A 19224-nucleotide genomic window follows, 5' to 3' on the forward strand; every position below is an offset into this window, starting at 1 on the left:
CGTCTCAGACGTTGCTTAGGACATCAGTTTTGTTTCCCTTTCATCATGCTGGCTATGGGCACACTCACTCTAAGCCACAGTGACTAAGGGCACTGTCACGGGCAAGTAACATGAAAGGCAAACTGGTAAGCCTTAAGCACCACAGCCCACAGCTGAGCAAGGTCTTAGTCGCTGGCAATAACGTGGTCTGGTACTGGTGTTCCCTGTCATGGCAGATGGTGACGTCAGTGCTCTCTGAGCTTCTCAGTGACTCCTCTCCTGGGGTCTTGACAGCAGTCCCCTTAACAACATGGACAATGCCTCCTCCTTAGCTGGCTGTTTACAAGCCTCCTTGGTCTCTGTATCTGTTCTTTCTTTTTTTTTTTTTTTTAACATCTTTATTGGAATATAATTGCTTTACAATGGTATGTTAGTTTCAGCTTCACAACAAAATGAATCAGTTATATATATACATATATTCCCATATCTCTTCCCGCTTGCGTCTCCCTCCCTCCCACCCTCCCTATCCCACCCCTCCAGGCGGTCACAAAGCACCGAGCTGATCTCCCTGTGCTATGCGGCTGCTTCCCACTAGCTATCTACCTTACGTTTGGTAGTGTATATATGTCCATGCCTCTTTATCGCTTTGTCACCGTTTACCCTTCCCCCTCCCCATAGCCTCAAGTCCATTCTCTAGTAAGTCTGTGTCTTTATTCCTGTTTCACCCCTAGGTTTTTCATGACATTTTTTTTTTAATTCCATATATATGTGTTAGCATACGGTATTTGTCTCTCTCTTTCTGACTTACTTCACTCTGTATGACAGACTCTAGGTCTATCCACCTCATTACAAATAGCTTAATTTCGTCTCTTTTTATGGCTGAGTAATATTCCATTGTATATATGTGCCACATCTTCTTTATCCATTCATCCGATGATGGACACTTAGGTTGTTTCCATCTCTGGGCTATTGTAAATAGAGCTGCAATGAACATTTTGGTACATGACTCTTTTTGAATTATGGTTTTCTCAGGGTATATGCCCAGTAGTGGGATTGCTGGGTCATATGGTTGTTCTATTTGTAGTTTTTTAAGGAACCTCCATACTGTTCTCCACAGTGGCTGTATCAATTTACATTCCCACCAACAGTGTAAGAGGGTTCCCTTTTCTCCACACCCTCTCCAGCATTTATTGTTTCTAGATTTTTTGATGATGGCCATTCTGACTGGTGTGAGATGATATCTCATTGTAGTTTTGATTTGCATTTCTCTCATGATTAGTGATGTTGAGCATTCTTTCATGTGTTTGTTGGCAGTCTGTATATCTTCTTTGGAGAAATGTCTATTTAGGTCTTCTGCCCATTTTTGGATTGGGTTGTTTGTTTTTTTGTTATTGAGCTGCATGAGCTGCTTATAAATTTTGGAGATCAATCCTTTGTCAGTTGCTTCATTTGCAAATATTTTCTCCCATTCTGAGGGTTGTCTTTTGGTCTTCTTTATGGTTTCCTTTGCTGCGCAAAAGCTTTTAAGTTTCATTAGGTCCCATTTGTTTACTCTTGTTTTTATTTCCATTTCTCTAGGAGGTGGGTCAAAAACGACCTTGCTGTGATTTATGTCATAGAGTGTTCTGCCTATGTTTTCCTCTAAGAGTTTGATAGTTTCTGGCCTTACATTTAGGTCTTTAATCCATTTTGAGCTTATTTTTGTGTATGGTGTTAGGGAGTGATCTAATTTCATACTTTTACATGTAGCTGTCCAGTTTTCCCAGCACCACTTATTGAATAGGCTGTCCTTTCTCCACTGTACATTTCTGCCTCCTTTGTCAAAGATAAGGTGACCATATGTGCGTGGGTTTATCTCTGGGCTTTCTATCCTGTTCCACTGATCTATCTTTCTGTTTTTGTGCCAGTACCATACCGTCTTGATAACTGTAGCTTTGTAGTATAGTCTGAAGTCTGGGAGCCTGATTCCTCCAGCTCCTTCTTTCGTTCTCAAGATTGCTTTGGCTATTCGGGGTCTTTTGTGTTTCCATACGAATTGTGAAATTTTTTGTTCTAGTTCTGTGAAAAATGCCAGTGGTAGTTTGATAGGGATTGCATTGAATCTATAGATTGCTTTCGGTAGTAGAGTCATTTTCACAATGTTGATTCTTCCAATCCAAGAACATGGTATATCTCTCCATCTATTTGTATCATCTTTAATTTCTTTCATCAGTGTCTTATAATTTTCTGCATACAGATCTTTTGTCTCCTTACGTAGGTTTATTCCTAGATATTTTATTCTTTTTGTTGCAATGGTAAATGGGAGTGTTTTCTTGATTTCACGTTCAGATTTTTCATCATTAGTGTATAGGAATGCCAGAGATTTCTGTGCATTAATTTTGTATCCTGCCACTTTACCAAATTCATTGATTAGCTCTAGTAGTTTTCTGGTAGCATCTTTAGGGTTCTCTATGTATAGGATCATGTCATCTGCAAACAGTGACAGCTTTACTTCTTCTTTTCCGATTTGGATTCCTTTTATTTCCTTTTCTTCTCTGATTGCTGTGGCTAAAACTTCCAAAACTATGTTGAATAAGAGTGGTGAGAGTGGGCAACCTTGTCTTGTTCCTGATCTTAGTGGAAATGCTTTCAGTTTTTCACCATTGAGGATGATGTTTGCTGTGGGCTTGTCATATATGGCCTTTATTATGTTGAGGAAAGTTCCCTCTATGCCTACTTTCTGCAGGGTTTTTATCATAAATGGGTGTTGAATTTTGTCAAAAGCTTTCTCTGCATCTATTGAGATGATCATGTGGTTTTTCTCCTTCAGTTTGTTAATATGGTTTATCACATTGATAGATTTGCGTATATTGAAGAATCCTTGGATTCCTGGAATAAACCCCACTTGATCATGGTATATGATCCTTTTAATGTGCTGTTGGATTCTGTTTGCTAGTATTTTGCTGAGGATTTTTGCATCTATGTTCATCAGTGATATTGGCCTGTAGTTTTCTTTCTTTGTGACATCCTTGTCTGGTTTTGGTATCAAGGTGATGGTGGCCTCGTAGAAGGAGTTTGGGAGTGTTCCTCCCTCTGCTATATTTTGGAAGAGTTTGAGAAGGATAGGTGTTAGCTCTTCTCTAAATGTTTGATAGAATTCGCCTGTGAAGCCATCTGGTCCTGGGCTTTTCTTTGTTGGAAGATTTTTAATCGCAGTTTCAATTTCAGTGCTTGTGATTGGTCTGTTCATATTTTCTATTTCTTCCTGATTCAGTCTTGGCAGGTTGTGCATTTCTAAGAATTTGTCCATTTCTTCCAGATTGTCCATTTTATTGGCATAGAGTTGCTTGTAGTAATCTCTCATGATCTCTTTTATTTCTGCAGTGTCAGTTGTTACCTCTCCTTTTTCATTTCTAATTCTATTGATTTGAGTCTTCTCCCTTTTTTTCTTGATGAGTCTGGCTAGTGGTTTATCAATTTTGTTTATCTTGTCAAAGAACCAGCTTTTAGTTTTATTGATCTTTGCTATTGTTTCCTTCATTTCTTTTTCATTTATTTCTGATCTGATTTTTATGATTTCTTTCCTTCTGCTAGCTTTGGGGTTTTTTTGTTCTTCTTTCTCTAATTGCTTGAGGTGCAAGGTTAGGTTGTTTATTTGAGATGTTTCCTGCTTCTTAAGGTGGGCATGTATTGCTATAAACTTCCCCTTAGTACTGCTTTTGCTGCATCCCACAGGTTTTGGGTCGTTGTGTCTCCATTGTCATTTGTTTCTAGGTATTTTTTGATTTCCTCTTTGATTTCTTCAGTGATCACTTCATTATTAAGTAGTGTATTGTTTAGCCTCCATGTGTTTGTATTTTTTACAGATCTTTTCCTGTAATTGATATCTAGTCTCATGGCGTTGTGGTCAGAAAAGATACTTGATACAATTTCAATTTTCTTAAATTTACCAAGGCTTGATTTGTGACCCAAGATATGATCTATCCTGGAGAATGTTCCATGAGCACTTGAGAAAAATGTGTATTCTGTTGTTTTTGGATGGAATGTCCTATAAATATCAATTAACTCCATCTCATTTAATGTATCATTTAAAGCTTGTGTTTCCTTATTTATTTTCATTTTGGATGATCTGTCCATTGGTGAAAGTGGGGTGTTAAAGTCCCCTACTATGAATGTGTTACTGTCGATTTCCCCTTTTATGGTTGTCAGTATTTGCCTTATGTATTGAGGTGCACCTATGTTGGGTGCATAAATATTTACAATTGTTATATCTTCCTCTTGGATCGATCCCTTGATCATTATGTAGTGTCCTTCTTTGTCTCTTCTAATAGTCTTTGTTTTAAAGTCTATTTTGTCTGATATGAGAATTGCTACTCCAGCTTTCTTTTGGTTTCCATTTGCATGAAATACCTTTTTCCATCCCCTTACTTTCAGTCTGTATGTGTCTCTAGGTCTGAAGTGGGTCTCTTGTAGACAGCAAATATATGGGTCTTGTTTTTGTATCCATTCAGCCAATCTGTGTCTTTTGGTGGGAGCATTTAGTCCATTTACATTTAAGGTAATTATCGATATGTTTGTTCCTATTCCCATTTTCTTAATTGTTTTGGGTTCGTTATTGTAGGTCCTTTCCTTCTTTTGTGTTTCTTGCCTAGAGAAGTTCCTTTAGCAGTTGTTGTAGAGCTGGTTTGGTGGTGCTGAACTCTCTCAGCTTTTGCTTGTCTGTAAAGGTTTTAATTTCTCCATCAAATCTGAATGAGATCTTTGCTGGGTAGAGTAATCTTGGTTGCAGGTTTTTCTCCTTCAACACTTTCAATATGTCCTGCCACTCCCTTCTGGCTTGCAGAGTTTCTGCTGAAAGATCAGCTGTTAACCTTATGGGGATTCCCTTGTGTGTTATTTGTTGTTTTTCCCTTGCTGCTTTTAATATGTTTTCTTTGTATTTAATTTTTGACAGTTTGATTAATATGTGTCTTGGCATATTTCTCCTTGGATTTATCCTGTATGGGACTCTCTGTGCTTCCTGGACTTGATTAACTATTTCCTTTCCCATATTAGGGAAGTTTTCAACTATAATCTCTTCAAATATTTTCTCAGTCCCTTTCTTTTTCTCTTCTTCTTCTGGAACCCCTATAATTCGAATGTTGGTGCGTTTAATGTTGTCCCAGAGGTCTCTGAGACTGTCCTCAGTTCTTTTCATTCTTTTTTCTTTATTCTGCTCTGCAGTAGTTATTTCCACTATTTTATCTTCCAGGTCACTTATCCGTTCTTCTGCCTCAGTTATTCTGCTATTGATCCCATCTAGAGTACTTTTAATTTCATTTATTGTGTTGTTCATCATTGCTTGTTTCATCTTTAGTTCTTCTAGGTCCTTGTTAACTGATTCTTGCAATTTGTCCATTCTATTGTCCATTCTATCTCCAAGATTTCGGATCAACTTTACTATCATTATTCTGAATTCTTTTTCAGGTAGACTGCCTATTTCCTCTTCATTTGTTAGGTCTGGTGGGTTTTTATCTTGCTCCTTCATCTGCTGTGTGTTTTTCTGTCTTCTCATTTTGCTTATCTTACTGTGTTTGGGGTCTCCTTTTTTTTTTTTTGCAGGCTGAAGGTTCGTAGTTCCTGTTGTTTTTTGTGTCTGTCCCCAGTGGCTAAGGTTGGTTCAGTGGGTTGTGTAGGCTTCCTGGTGGAGGGTACTAGTGCCTGTGTTCTGGTGTATGAGGCTGGATCTTGTCTTTCTGGTGGGCAGGTCCACGTCTGGTGGTGTGTTTTGGGGGTGTCTGTAGACTTATTATGATTTTGGGCAGCCTCTCTGCTAATGGGTGGGGTTGTGTTCCTGTCTTGCTAGTTGTTTGGCATAGGATGTCCAGCACTGTAGCTTGCTGGTCGTTGAGTGAAGCTGGGTGCTGGCGTTGAGATGGAGATCTCTCGGAGATTTTTGCTGTTTGATATTATGTGCAGCTGGGAGGCCTCTTGTGGACCAGTGTCCTGAAGTTGGCTCTCCCACCTCAGAGGCACAGCACTGAGTCCTGGCTGCAGCACCAAGAGCCTTTCATCCACAGGGCTTCTTAATTTGGGATGATTCGTTGTCTATTCAGGTTTTCCACAGATGCAGGGTATATCAAGTTGATTGTGGAGCTTTAATCCGCTGCTTCTGAGGCTGCTGGGAGAGATTTCCCTTTCTCTTCTTTGTTCTCAGTTCCCAGGGGCTCAGCTTTGGATTTGGCCCCGCCTGTGCGTGTAGGTCGCCGGAGGGCGTCTGTTCTTTGCTCAGACAGGACGGGGTTAAAGGAGCCGCTGATTCGGAGGCTCTGGCTCACCCAGGCCGGGGGGGAGGGAGGGTCACGGAGTGCGGGGCGGGCCTGCAGCGGGCAGAGGCCGGCCTGACGCTGTAGCCTGAGGCGCGTCGTGCGCCTCTCCCGGGGGAGCCGTCCCTGGATCCCGGACCCCTGGCAGTGGCGGGCTGCACAGGCTCCCCGGAAGGGCGTGTGGCTAGTGACCTGTGTTCGCACACAGGCCTCCTGGCGGCGGCAGCAGCGGCCTTAGCGTCCCATGTCCGTCTCTGGGCTCCGCACTCCCAGCCGCGGCTCGCGCCCGTCCCTGGAGCTCTCCCAAGCAGCGTTCTTAATCCCCTCTCCTCGTGCACCAGGAAACAAAGAGGGACATAAAAGTCTCTTGCCTCTTCGGCAGGTCCAGACCCCTCCCCGGACTCTCTCCCGGGCCAGCCGCGGCGCACCAACGCCCTGCAGGCTGTGTTTCACGCCGCCAACCTCAGTCCTCTCCCGGCGCTCCGACAAAAGCCGGAGCCTCAGCTCCCGGTCCCCGGCCCCGCCCCGGCGGGCGAGCAGACAAGCCTCTCGGCTGGTGAGTGCCCGGTCGGCCCGATCCTCTGCGCTGGAATCCGTCCGCTTTGCCCTCCGCACCCCTGTTGCTGTGCTCTCCTCCGCGGCTCCCAAGCTCCCCCACCTCCGCCTCCCGAAGTCTCCACCTGCGAAGGGGCTTCCTAGTGTGTGGACACTTTTCCTCCTTCACAGCTCTCTCCCGCTGGTGCAGGACCCGTCCCTATCCTTTTGTCTCTGTTTAGTTTTTTCTTTTGCCCTAACCAGGTACGTGGGGGGGTTCCTTGCCTTTTGGGAGGTCTGAGGTCTTCTGCCAGCGTTCAGTAGGTGCTCCGTAGGAGTTGTTCCACGCGTAGATGTATTTCTGGTGTATCTGTGGAGAGGAAGGTGATCTCTGCGTCTTACTCTTCCGCCATCTTCCAGATAGTCTCCTGTTCTTTCTAATGAGGTTGCTTTGCTTCTGGAAGAGAAATGTCTTGGACAAAGTCTCATTTAAAATAACTCCAGGCATGAATTTATTTTTTTTTTAAATTGTATTTTTATTTATTTATTTATTTTTGGCTGTGTTGGGTCTTCGTTTCTATGCGAGTGCTTTCTCCAGTTGCAGTAAGTGGGGGCCACTCTTCATCGCGGTGCGCGGGCCTCTCACTGTTGCGGCCTCTCTCGCTGTGGAGCACAAGCTCCAGACGCTCAGGCTCAGCGGCCATGGCTCATGGGCCTAGTTGCTCCGCAGCATGTGGGACCCCTCCCAGACCAGGGCTCGAACCCGTGTCCCCCACATTGGCAGGCAGACTCTCAACCACTGTGCCACCAGGGAAGCCCGCGGGCATGAATTTTGTGTGTTCTTTCCCTTTGTCTCTCTGTCTCTCCCTCTTTCTCTATGTATGTATGTATTTATTTATTTATTATGTATGTATTTATTATATACGTATGCATTTATTATATATGCATTTACTTTTTGATCTAGCCTTCCCAATTCTAGGAACCTATCTCAAAGATATACTGACAGGGAACTATGCTCAATATTTTGTAATAACCTATAAGGGAAAAGAATCTGAAAAAGAATATATATATATATATATACATATCTGAATCACTTTGCTGTACACCTGAAACTAACACAACATTGTAAATCAGCTATACTTCAATTAAAAAATTTTAAAAATTTTAAAATATATATAGTGACAAAAATATGAAGTGACATATGGGCACAGTTTTTATTGAGGCATTATTTGTACTAGTAAAAGACTGAAAGCAATCCAAATGTCCATCTCTAAGAGGATAGTCAGAATAAACTAGGATGCATCCACACGATTGAGCCCTATGTAGCTATAAAGAGAAATAAGAAAGATCTACTGATATGAAGGGATGACCAGGATACATTGTTGAGTGAAAAAACAAGGGGTTGCCTAGTGTGCAGTATATATAACTTGCTGTCTTTTATCTAAGGAAGAGAGTGAAATACGTGTGTGCATTTTCTATAGTTTTAAAAAGAAACGTTGAAAAGATAAACCAGAAACTAATTTAAATGCTTACTTATAAGGCGACGAAGGGAAGCAAGACTGAGGATGTACCTTATTACATAGCTTTGACTTCGGAAAGATTTAAATGGTTTATTATGTAATTTTAAAAATGAAAGAAAGGGCTTCCCTGGTGGTGCAGTGGTTGAGAGTCCACCTGCCGATGCAGGGAACACGGGTTCGTGCCCCAGTCCGGGAAGATCCCACATGCCGTGGAGTGGCTGGGCCCGTGAGCCATGGCCGCTGAGCCTGCACGCGTCTGGAGCCTGTGCACCACAACGGGAGAGGCCACAACAGTGAGAGGCCCGCGTACAGCAAAAAAAAAAAAAAAAAAAAGAAAGAAAAAAGAAAAAGCAATCCCTAAAAATGAAAAACAAACCAAAACAAATGGAGAAAGAGAAGTGATTATTTTCAGGTGATTGAGAAAACGCAAATATTTTTACTTCTTTAAAGATGGTTCTTTGATATAAATAGATTGCGTTGTTTTCACTACAGGTACCTGGCCGAGGGAAGCTGTGGGATTCCAATTTACTGTGAAGAATTGCTTAAAAACCTGGACCATCACAGGGTACTCGTTTTCCAAACAATAGAGTCTGAGGAGAAGACAAGTGTGACCTGGAATAACCTGTTCAGTAAGTCCCATAATGATGGTTCTTCCTGTCTCCTTCTGCAGAGAGGGTGGCAAGGGTGGGCTTTTCCATAGGCTGCTTCCTATACGGGTCAGAGGCTTTGGGGAGGCAAAGAACGTTGGACTTGATATCCCAGATTGTGAGAGAACTTAACATTGCCCGGGACTCACTGAACTGGGAGAATGAATGTAGACGTGTAATAGAAATGAAAGAACACTGGAGAATCTTAAAGCCCAGAATCAGAACTGACGGGGGATGTAGATGTTATCTGGGAAAAAGGTAAAATTATTAGAGCTCAAAGTGAATTGTCAACAAGGTTCTCATGCTACAGAGACATACAGAAGGATGAACTTTGATATGATGTCACAAAGAGGGCAGTTGGAATTTTTAAGAAAATAGTTTTAGTGAAGGGAGAAGGGTAGGGGTTGGGGAATGGGGTAAGGATGCAATCTGGGATGTAGAGGATTAAGGTTAATGTGAATGATAAGAAAATATCTGTGGTGGATATACTAGTTGTTTAGAGAGATGGCAGTGATGAGAAGAAAAAAATCATATTCTAGCAAAAATAAAAAGAAAGAAAGAAAGAAACTATGTTTTGACACAAAGAGGACCATGAAGGTTTAAGAGATAGCATCTCTTCCATGAAAAGAGAGAGTATAAAGATGTAATCATCTCTGGGCTTTCTGTCATCTGACACCGGTCAGAATGGCCATCATCAAAACATCCACAAACAATAAATGCTGGAGAGGGTGTGGAGAAAAGGGAACCCTGTTGCACTGTTGGTGGGAATGTAAGGTGATACAGCCACTATGGAGAACAGTATGGAGGTTCCTTAAAAAACTACAAATAGAACTACCATATGACCCAGCAATCCCACTACTGGGCATATACCCTGAGAAAACCATAATTCAAAAAGAGTCATGTACTAAAATATTCATTGCAGCTCTATTTACAATAGCCAGGACATGGAAGCAACCTAAGTGTCCATCAACAGATGAATGGATAAAGAAGATGTGGCACATATATACAATGGAATATTACTCAGCCATAAAAAGAAACGAAATTGAGTTATTTGTAGTGAGGTGGATGGACTTAGAGACTGTCATACAGAGTGAAGTAAGTCAGAAAGAGAAAAATAAATACCGTATGCTAACACATATATATGGAATCTAAAAAAAAAATGGTCATGAAGAACCTAGGGGCAAGATGGGAATAAAGACACAGACCTACTAGAGAATGGACTTGAGGATATGGGGAGGGGGAAGGGTAAGCTGGGACGAAGTGAGCGAGTGGAATGGACATATATACACTACCAAATGTAAAATAGATAGCTAGTGGGAAGCAGCCACATAGCACAGGGAGATCAGCTTGGTGCTTTGTGACCACCTAGAGGGGTGGGATAGGGAGGGTGGGAGGGAGGGAGATGCAAGAGGGAAGAGATATGGGGACATATGTATATGTATAACTGATTCACTTTGTTATAAAGCAGAAACTAATACACCATTGTAAAGCAATTATACTCCAATAAAGATGTTAAAAAAAAAGATGTAATCAAAAGAAAATTTTGGCCTTGAAGTTAGGAGTCCAGAGTTACAGTTCCACATATGCCATTTAATAGCTAGTATTTTGGGATTAGTCACAACCTTTATGGCCAGGTACCTGCTATAAAATGGGGGTGGGGGGTTAAGGCAACTCAAATCCTTTCTTATTTATTCATTCAACAAACATCTACTGAGCACCTTCTCTCTGTCTGACACCACAGGAAGCATTCTGGGGACCTCTTGGAGTATAAATGAAGTGACTGAATACAATAATACTTTGCTGTCTCATTGATTTTTTTTAATTAAACTTTTTGAGGTGATTATAAATTTACAGGCCATTGTAAAAAATAATATAGAGAGATTCTGTATACCCTTTACCTAGTTTTCCCCAGTAGTAACATCAACAAAACTACAGTATAATATCACAACCAGGTCCAATGAAGATGTTAAATATATATATATATCACAACCAGGATATTAATATTGATACAGTCAAGATACAGAACATTTCCATCACCATGAGGATCCCTTATATTGCCCTATGATAGCCACCCCCCCACTTCTCTCCTACCCCTACTTCCTTCTTAACCCCTGGTAATTGCTAATCAATTCTCCATTTCTATAATTTTGTCATTTAAAAAATTTTTATAAGTGGAATAATATTGTATATGTAATCTTTTGAGATTTGTTTTTCTCTCAGTGTAACTCTCTGGAGATTATCTAGGTTGTTGTGTGTATCAATAGTTTGGTCTTATTAGCTGCTGAGTAGTGTTCCATGGTATGGACATACCTCCATTCATCTGTTGGAGGACATCTGGGCTGTTTACAAAAAAAAGAAGAAAAAGAATGTTAAAGAACATACTGAGTCAGTTGACAAAACTGGATTATGGACAGTAAATTATTGTATCAATGTTAAATTTTCTGAAGATGATAAGTATATTCTACTTACGTAAGAGAATGTTGTTATTCTTGGGGAATTCAGAGTAAAGTATTTGGGGATTAAAGGGCATGAATTATGCAACTTAACACTCAAATGAAATGCTTCAGAAAAAATAAGTACATATAGAGAGAACAAAGGCTATAAAAAATGGAGCAAAATGTTAACAGTAGATGAATTGGAATAAAGACTATATAGTGTTATTCTTATAACTTTTCATAAATTTGAAATTTACCAAATAAAAGAATTTTTGAAAAACCAAACAACTTTTAGTGGTTTCCCACTGAGTTTACAATGAAATCCAAACTCCTTACCTTGGACTGGAGATCCCTGAGGGAGCTTCCTTCCACCCCCTCTGTGGCCTCACCGATACTCTGAAATGTGCTCCAGCCACATTTCTGCTCCTCCAGCACCCGAGCTCCTTTCTGCTCCCTCTCCTCTGGCATTTCACATACCTGCTCCCTCTCTCCCTTAGCTCAGGTGTTACCTCCTCACAGCCACTTTCTCTGACCATGCCCTGCTTAAAGGAAGGCCTTCCTCTGTCTGCACTTTCCTGTTAGTCTCTATCACCAAGTTTATTTCTTTCACAAAACTGACTCACATTAGGAGATTATCTTATTAAGTCACTTTTCCTGTATTATGATTTGTTGCCTAGATATCTGTCTCCATAAATGTTAAGATCCTTGAGGGCTGGAAGCATGCATTAGCCACATTTATAGCCTTCCCAGGTTATGGTGCATAAAAAGTCTGTACTGTGTTGATATGAACACTCCAGCCCTTACTGTCTGTGCCTACTCACGTGGCACTTGTTTACTGTCTGGTCGTCTGGCTCTCTGTGTATATACCTTATCTTTCCAGGAGGTCGGGAACTTAGTACGTTCACCCTCATATTTCCACATCACCTATTTCAGTGTCTTGCAACTCAACTGTTAATGAGTGACTGGAGGGACAAATAAGTAATGCATTTTGGAGTACCGGGAGAAAAATGACTAGGCAAGCTCACTATTCAAACTTCACCTTTTTTTTTTTTTTTGGTATCATATGGTATATTTACTATCCTATTTCACTCAGCTGAAGATTTTCCAAACTCAGTATTCCTCAACAATTGTACCATAATGGCTATGTAATATTTAAGGTAATCACTGTGTTATGGCTGGATATTTAGGCTATGTACAATATTTTAATGTTTAAGGAGACTATGAGCATCTGTTTTCAACATATTTTTTCTGGATCACTGTAATCATATGAGTTTCTAATATGAAAAATTACCTTGCTGAAAGTTATAATCTTAAGGATTTTGGTTAAATTGTTGTGTTTTTTTAAACATCTTTCTTGGAGTATAATTGCTTTACAATGGTGTGTTAGTTTCCACTGTATAACAAAGTGAATCATCTATGCATGTACATTTATCCCCATTTCTCCTCTCTCTTGCATCTCCCTCCCACCCTCCCTATCCCACCCTCTAGGTGGATACAAAGCACCGAGCTGATCTCCCTGTGCCATGCGGCTGCTTCCCACTAGCTATTTTACATTTGGTAGTGTGTATATCTCCATGCCACTCCTCACTTCATCCCAGCTTACCCTTCCCCCTCCCCGTGTCCTCAAGTCCATTCTCTACATCTGCGTCTTTATTCCTGTCCTTCCCCTAAGTTTTTCAGAGCCATTTTGTTTTTAGATTCCATATATATGTGTTAGCGTATGGTATTTGTTTTTTTCTTTCTGACTTACTTCACTCTGTATGACAGACTCTAGGTCCATCACCTCACTGCAAATAACTCAATTTCATTTCTTTTTATGGCTGAGTAATACTCCGTTGTATATATGTGGCACATCTTCTTTATCCATTCATCATTTGACAGGCACTTAGGTTGCTTCCATATCCTGGCTATTGTAAATAGTGCTGCAATGAACATTGTGGTACATGACTCTTTTTGAATTCTGGTTTTCTCAGGGTATATGGCCAGTACTGGGTTTGCTGGGTCATATGGTAGTTCTACTTTTAGTTTTTTAAGAAACCTCCATACTGTTCTCCATAGTGGCTGTATCAATTTACATTCCCATCAACAGTGCAAGAGGGTTCCCTTTTCTCCACAACCTCTCCAGCATTTATTGTTTGTGGATTTTTTGATGATGGCCAATCTGACCAGTGTGAGGTGATACCTCATTGTAGTTTTGATTTGCATTTCTCTAATGATTAGTGATGTTGAACATCCTTTCATGTGTTTGTTGGCAATCTGTGTATCTTCTTTAGAGAAATGTCTATTTAGGTCTTCTGCCCATTTTTGGATTGGGTTATTTGCTTTTTTGATCTTGAGCTGCATGAGCTGCTTGTAAATTTTGGAGATTAATCCTTTGTCAGCTGCTTCATTTACAAATATTTTCTCCCATTTTGAGGGTTGTCTTTTCATCTTGTTTCTAGTTTCCTGTGGTGTGCAAAAGTTTTTAAGTTTCATTAGGTCCTATTTGTTTATTTTTGCTTTTATTTCCATTTCTCTAGGAGGTGGGTCAAAAGGGATCTTGCTGTGATTTATGTCATAGAGTGTTCTGCCTATGTTTTCCTCTAAGAGTTTTATAATGTCTGGCCTTACATTTAGGTCTTTAATCCATTTTGACTTTCTTTTTGTGTATGGTGTTAGGGAGTGTTCTAATTTCATTCTTTTACATGTAGCTATCCAGTTTTCCCAGCACCACTTATTGAAGAGGGTGTCTTTTCTCCGTTGTATATTCTTGCCTCCTTTATCATAGATTAGTTGACCATATATGCATGGGTTTATCTCTGGGCTTTCTATCCTGTTCCATTGATCTATATTTCTGTTTTTGTGCCAGTACCATACTGTCTTGATTACTGTAGCTTTGTAATATAGTCTGAAGTCAGGGAGCCTGATTCCTCCAGCTCCATTTTTCTTTCTCAAGATTGCTTTGGCTATTCAGGGTCTTTTGTGTTTCCATGCAAATTGTGAAATTTTTGTTCTAGTTCTGTGAAAAATGCCAGTGGTAGTTTGATAGGGATTGCATTGAACCTGTAGATTGCTTTGGGTATTATAGTCATTTTCACAATGTTGATTCTTCCAATCCAAGAACATGGTGTATCTCTCCATCTGTTTGTATCTTCTTCAATTTCTTTCATCAGTGTCTTATAGTTTTCTGCATACAGGTCTTTTGTCTCCTTAGGTAGGTTTATTCCTAGGTATTTTATTCTTTTTGTTGCAGTGGTAAATGGGAGTGTTTCCTTAATTTCTCTTTCAGATTTTTCATCATTAGTGTCTAGGAATGCAAGAGATTTCTGTGCATTAATTTTGTATCCTGCTACTTTACCAAATTCATTGATTAGCTCTAGCAGTTTTCTGGTAGCATCTTTAGGATTCTCTATGTATAGTATCATGTCATCTGCAAACAGTGTCAGTTTTACTTCTTCTTTTCCAATTTGGATTCCTTTTATTTCCTTTTCTTCTCTGATTGCTGTGGCTAAAACTTCCAAAACTATGTTGAATAAGAGTGGTGAGAGTGGGCAACCTTGTCTTGTTCCTTATCTTAGTGGAAATGGTTTCAGTTTTTCACCATTGAGAACAATGCTGACTGTTGGTTTGTCATATATGGCCTTTATTATGTTCAGGTAAGTTCCCTCTATGCTTACTCTCTGGAGGGTTTTTATCATAAATCGGTGTTGAATTTTGTCAAAAGCTTTCTGTGCATCTATTGAGTAGATTATATGGTTTTTCTCCTTCAGTTTGTTAATATGGTGTATCGCATTGATTGATTTGCATATATTGAAGAATCCTTGCATTCCTGGGATAAACCCCACTTGATCATGGTGTATGATCCCTTTAATGTGCTGTTCGATTCTGCTTGCTAGTATTTTGTTGAGGATTTTTACATCTATGTTCATCAGTGATATTGGCCTGAAGTTTTCTTTTTTTGTGACATCTTTGTCTGGTTTTGGTGTCAGGGTGATGGTGGCCTCGCATCATAGCAGAGGGAGTGTTCCTCCCTCTGCTATGTTTTGGAAGAGTTTGAGAAGGATAGGTGTTAGGTCTTCTCTAAATGTTTAATAGAATTGACTTATAAAGCCATCTGGTACTGGACTTTTGTTTGTTGGAAGATTTTTAATCCCAGTTTCAATTTCAGTGCTTGTGATTGGTCTGTTTATAATTTCTATTTCTTCCTGGTTCAGTCTCAGAAGGTTGTGCTTTTCTAAGAATTTGTCCATTTCTTCCAAGTTGTCCATTTTATTGGCATATAGTTTCTTATAGTAATGTCTCGTGATTTTTTGTGTTTCTGCAGTGTCAGTTTTTACTTCTTTTTCATTTCTAATTCTGTTGATTTGAGTCTTCTCCCTTATTTTCTTCATGAGTCTGGATAATGGTTTATCAATTTTATCTTCTCAAAGAACCAGCTTTTAGTTTTATTGATCTTAGCTATCGTTTCCTTCATTTCTGATCTGATCTTTATGATTCCTTTCCTTCTGGTAACTTTGGGGGTTTTTTGTTTTTCTTTCTCTAACTGCTTTAGGTGTAAGGTTAGGTTGTTTATTTGAGATGTTTCTTGTTTCTTGAGGTTGGATTGTATTGCTATAAACTTCCCTCTTAGAACTGTTTTTGCTGCGTCCCATAGGTTTTGGGTCATCGTGTTTTCATTGTCATTTGTTTGTAGATATTTTTTGATCTCCACTTTGATTTATTCAGTGATCTCTTGGTTATTTAGTATTGTACTTTTAGTTAGCCTCCATGTGTTTGTATTTTTTACAGATTTTTTTCCTGTAATTGATATCTAGTCTCATAGCCTTGTGGTTGGAAAAGATACTTGATACAATTTCAATTTTCTTAAATTTACCAAGGCTTGATTTGTGACTGAAGATATGATCTATCCTGGAGAATGTTCCATGAGCACTTGAGAAGAAAGTGTGTTCTGTTGTTTTTGGATGGATTGTCCTACAAATATCAATTAAGTCCATCGTGTTTAATGTATCATTTAAAGCTTGTGTTTCCTTATTTATTTTCATTTTGGATGATCTGTCCATTGGTGAAAGTGGGGTGTTAAAGTCCCCTACTATGACTGTGTTACTGTCGATTTCCCATTTTATGGCAGTTCGCATTTGCCTTATGTATTGAGATGCTTCTATGTTGGGTGCATAAATATTTACAACTGTTATATTTTCTTCTTGGATTGATCCTTTGATCATTATGTAGTGTCCTTCTTTGTCTCTTGTAATAGTCTTTAAAGTCTATTTTGTCTGGTGTGAGAATTGCCACGCCAACTTTCTTTTGATTTCCTTTTGCATGGAATATCTTTTTCCATCCCCTCACTTTAAGTCTGTATGTGTCCCTAGGTCTGAAGTGGGTCTCTTGTAGACAGCATATATACGGGTCTTGTTTTTGTGTCCATTCAGCCAGTGTATGTCTTTTCATTGGAGCATTTAATCCATTTACATTTAAGGTAATTATCCATATGTATGTTCCTATTACCATTTTCTTAATTGTCTTGTGTTTTTTATTGTAGGTCTTTTCCTTCTCTTGTGTTTCCTACCTAGAGAAGTTCCTTTACCATTTGTTGTAAAGCTGGTTTGGAGGTGCTGAATTCTCTTAGGTTTTGCTTGTCTGTAAAGCTTTCAAGTTCTCCGTCGAGTCTGAATGAGATCCTTGCCGGGTAGAGTAATCTTGGTTGTTGGATTTTCCCTTTCATCACTTTAAATATGTCCTGCCAGTCCCTTCTGGCTTGCAAAGTTTCTGCTGACAGATCTGCTGTTAACCTTATGGTGATTCCTGTGTATGTTATTTGTTGCTTTCCCCTTGCTGCTTTTAATATATTTCCTTTGTATTTAATTTTTGATAGTTTGATTAATATGTGTCTTGGCATGTTTCTCCTTGGATTTTTCCTATATGGGACTCTGTGTGCTTCTTGGACTTGATTGACTATTTCCTTTCCCATATTAGGGAAATTTTCAGCTATAATCTCTTCAAATATTTTCTCAGTCCCTTTTTTTTCTCTTCTTCTTCTGGGACCCCTATAATTAGAATGTCGGTGCATTTAATGTTGTCCCAGAGGTCTCTGAGACTGTCTCAATTCTTTTCAGTCTTTTTTCTTTATTCTGCTCGGTGATAGTTATTTCCAATATTTTATCTTCCAGGTCACTTACCCGTTCTTCTGCCTCAGTTATACTGCTATTGATTCCTTCTAGAGAATTTTTAATTTCATTTATTGTGTTGTTCATCATTGTTTGTTTGCTCTTTAATTCTCCTAGGTCTTTGTTAAACGTTTCTTGTATTTTCTTCATTCTATTTCCAAGATTTTGGATCATCTTTACTAACATTACTGAATTCTTTTTCAGGTAGGCTGCCTATTTCCTCTTCATTTGTTTGGTCTATTGGGTTTTTACCTTGCTCCTTCATCTGCTGTGTATTTCTCTGTCTTCTTATTTTGGTTAACTTACTGTGTTTGGGGTCTCCTTTTCGCAGGCTGCATGTTCATAGTTCCTGTTGTTTTTGGTGCCTGCCCCCAGTGGGTAAGTTTGGTTCAGTGAGTTGTATAGGCTTTCTGGTGAAGGGGGCTGCTGCCTGTGTTCTGGTGGATGAGGCTGGATCTTGTCTTTCTGGTGGGCAGGACCACGTCCGGTGGTGCATTTTGGGGTGTCTGTGAACTTATTATATTTTCAAGCAGCCTCTCTGCTAATGGGTGGGGTTGTGTTCCTGTCTTGCTAGTTGTTTGGCATAGGATGTCCAGCACTGTAGCTTGCTGGTCGTTGAGTGAAGCTGGGTGCTGGTGTTGAGATGGAGATCTCTGGGAGATTTTCGCCGTTTGATATTATGTGGAGCTGGGAGGTCTCTTGTGGACCAGTGTCCTGAAGTTGGCTCTCCCACCTCAGAGGCACAGCAGTGACTCCTGGCTGCAGCACCGAGAGCCTTTCATCCACACGGCTCCTTAATTTGGGATGATTCGTTGTCTATTCATGTATTCCACAGATGCAGGGTACATCATGTTGATTGTGGAGATTTAATCCGCTGTTCCTGAGGCTGCTGGGAGAGATTTCCCTTTCTCTTCTTTGTTCTCACAGCTCCTGGGTTTCAGCTTTGGATTTGGCCCCTCCTCTGCGTGTAGATCGCCTGAGGGCATCTCTTCCCCTCTCAGACAGGACGGGGTTAAAGCAGCAGCTGATTCAGGGGCTCTGGCTCACTCAGGCCGGGGGTGGGGGGGTGGAAGGGAGGGGCACGGAGTGCGGGGCGGGCCTGTGGCCGCAGAGACCGGCACGATGTTTCAACAGCCTGAGGTGCGCTGTGTGTTCTCCCAGGGAAGTTGTCCCTGGATCACGGGACCCTGGCAGTGGCGGGCTGCACAGGCTCCTGGGAGGGGAGGTGTGGATAGTGACCTGTGCTCGCACACAGGCTTCTTGGTGGCTGCAGCAGCAGCCTTAGCGTTTCATACCTGTCTCTGGTGTCTGCGCTGATAGTCACAGCTCGCACCTGTCTCTAGAGCTCGTTTAGGCGGTGTTCTGAATCCCCTCTCCTCGCACACCCTTTTGGAAAGTCTGAGGTCTTCTGCCAGCATTCAGTAGGTGTTCTGTAGGGGTTGTTCCACATATAGATGTATTTCTTATGTATTTGTGGGGGAGAAAGTGACCTCCACGTCTTACTCCGCCATCGTGAAATCTTCACCATTTTTAATATCTCTTTCTGACAATAACCACATCTTTAAGTAGAGTACAGTCTTCCACAGAATGTGTTTGCCTCCGAGTGTGGGTATTTCAATGTGCATACCAGTATATATATAAGTATATAATATAAGCTATATTTGTAAAACTGCATGTCTTAT

At 40.5% G+C, this 19224-nt stretch overlaps 1 protein-coding gene across 1 annotated transcript in view; it reads left to right on the forward strand.

Moving 5' to 3' along the window:
• ADCY10 (adenylate cyclase 10) overlaps positions 1–19224 on the forward strand; it is a 118407-nt gene that overhangs the window by 57338 nt on the left and 41845 nt on the right. Inside the window, exon 18 of the mRNA XM_049716225.1 lies at positions 8810–8946. Within this exon, the coding sequence (XP_049572182.1) occupies positions 8810–8946 (137 nt within the window). The remainder of the gene's footprint in view (positions 1–8809; positions 8947–19224) is intronic.

Source organism: Orcinus orca, chromosome 1, assembly GCF_937001465.1.
Source record: "Orcinus orca chromosome 1, mOrcOrc1.1, whole genome shotgun sequence".
In the NCBI taxonomy this organism is placed as follows: domain Eukaryota; kingdom Metazoa; phylum Chordata; class Mammalia; order Artiodactyla; family Delphinidae; genus Orcinus; species Orcinus orca.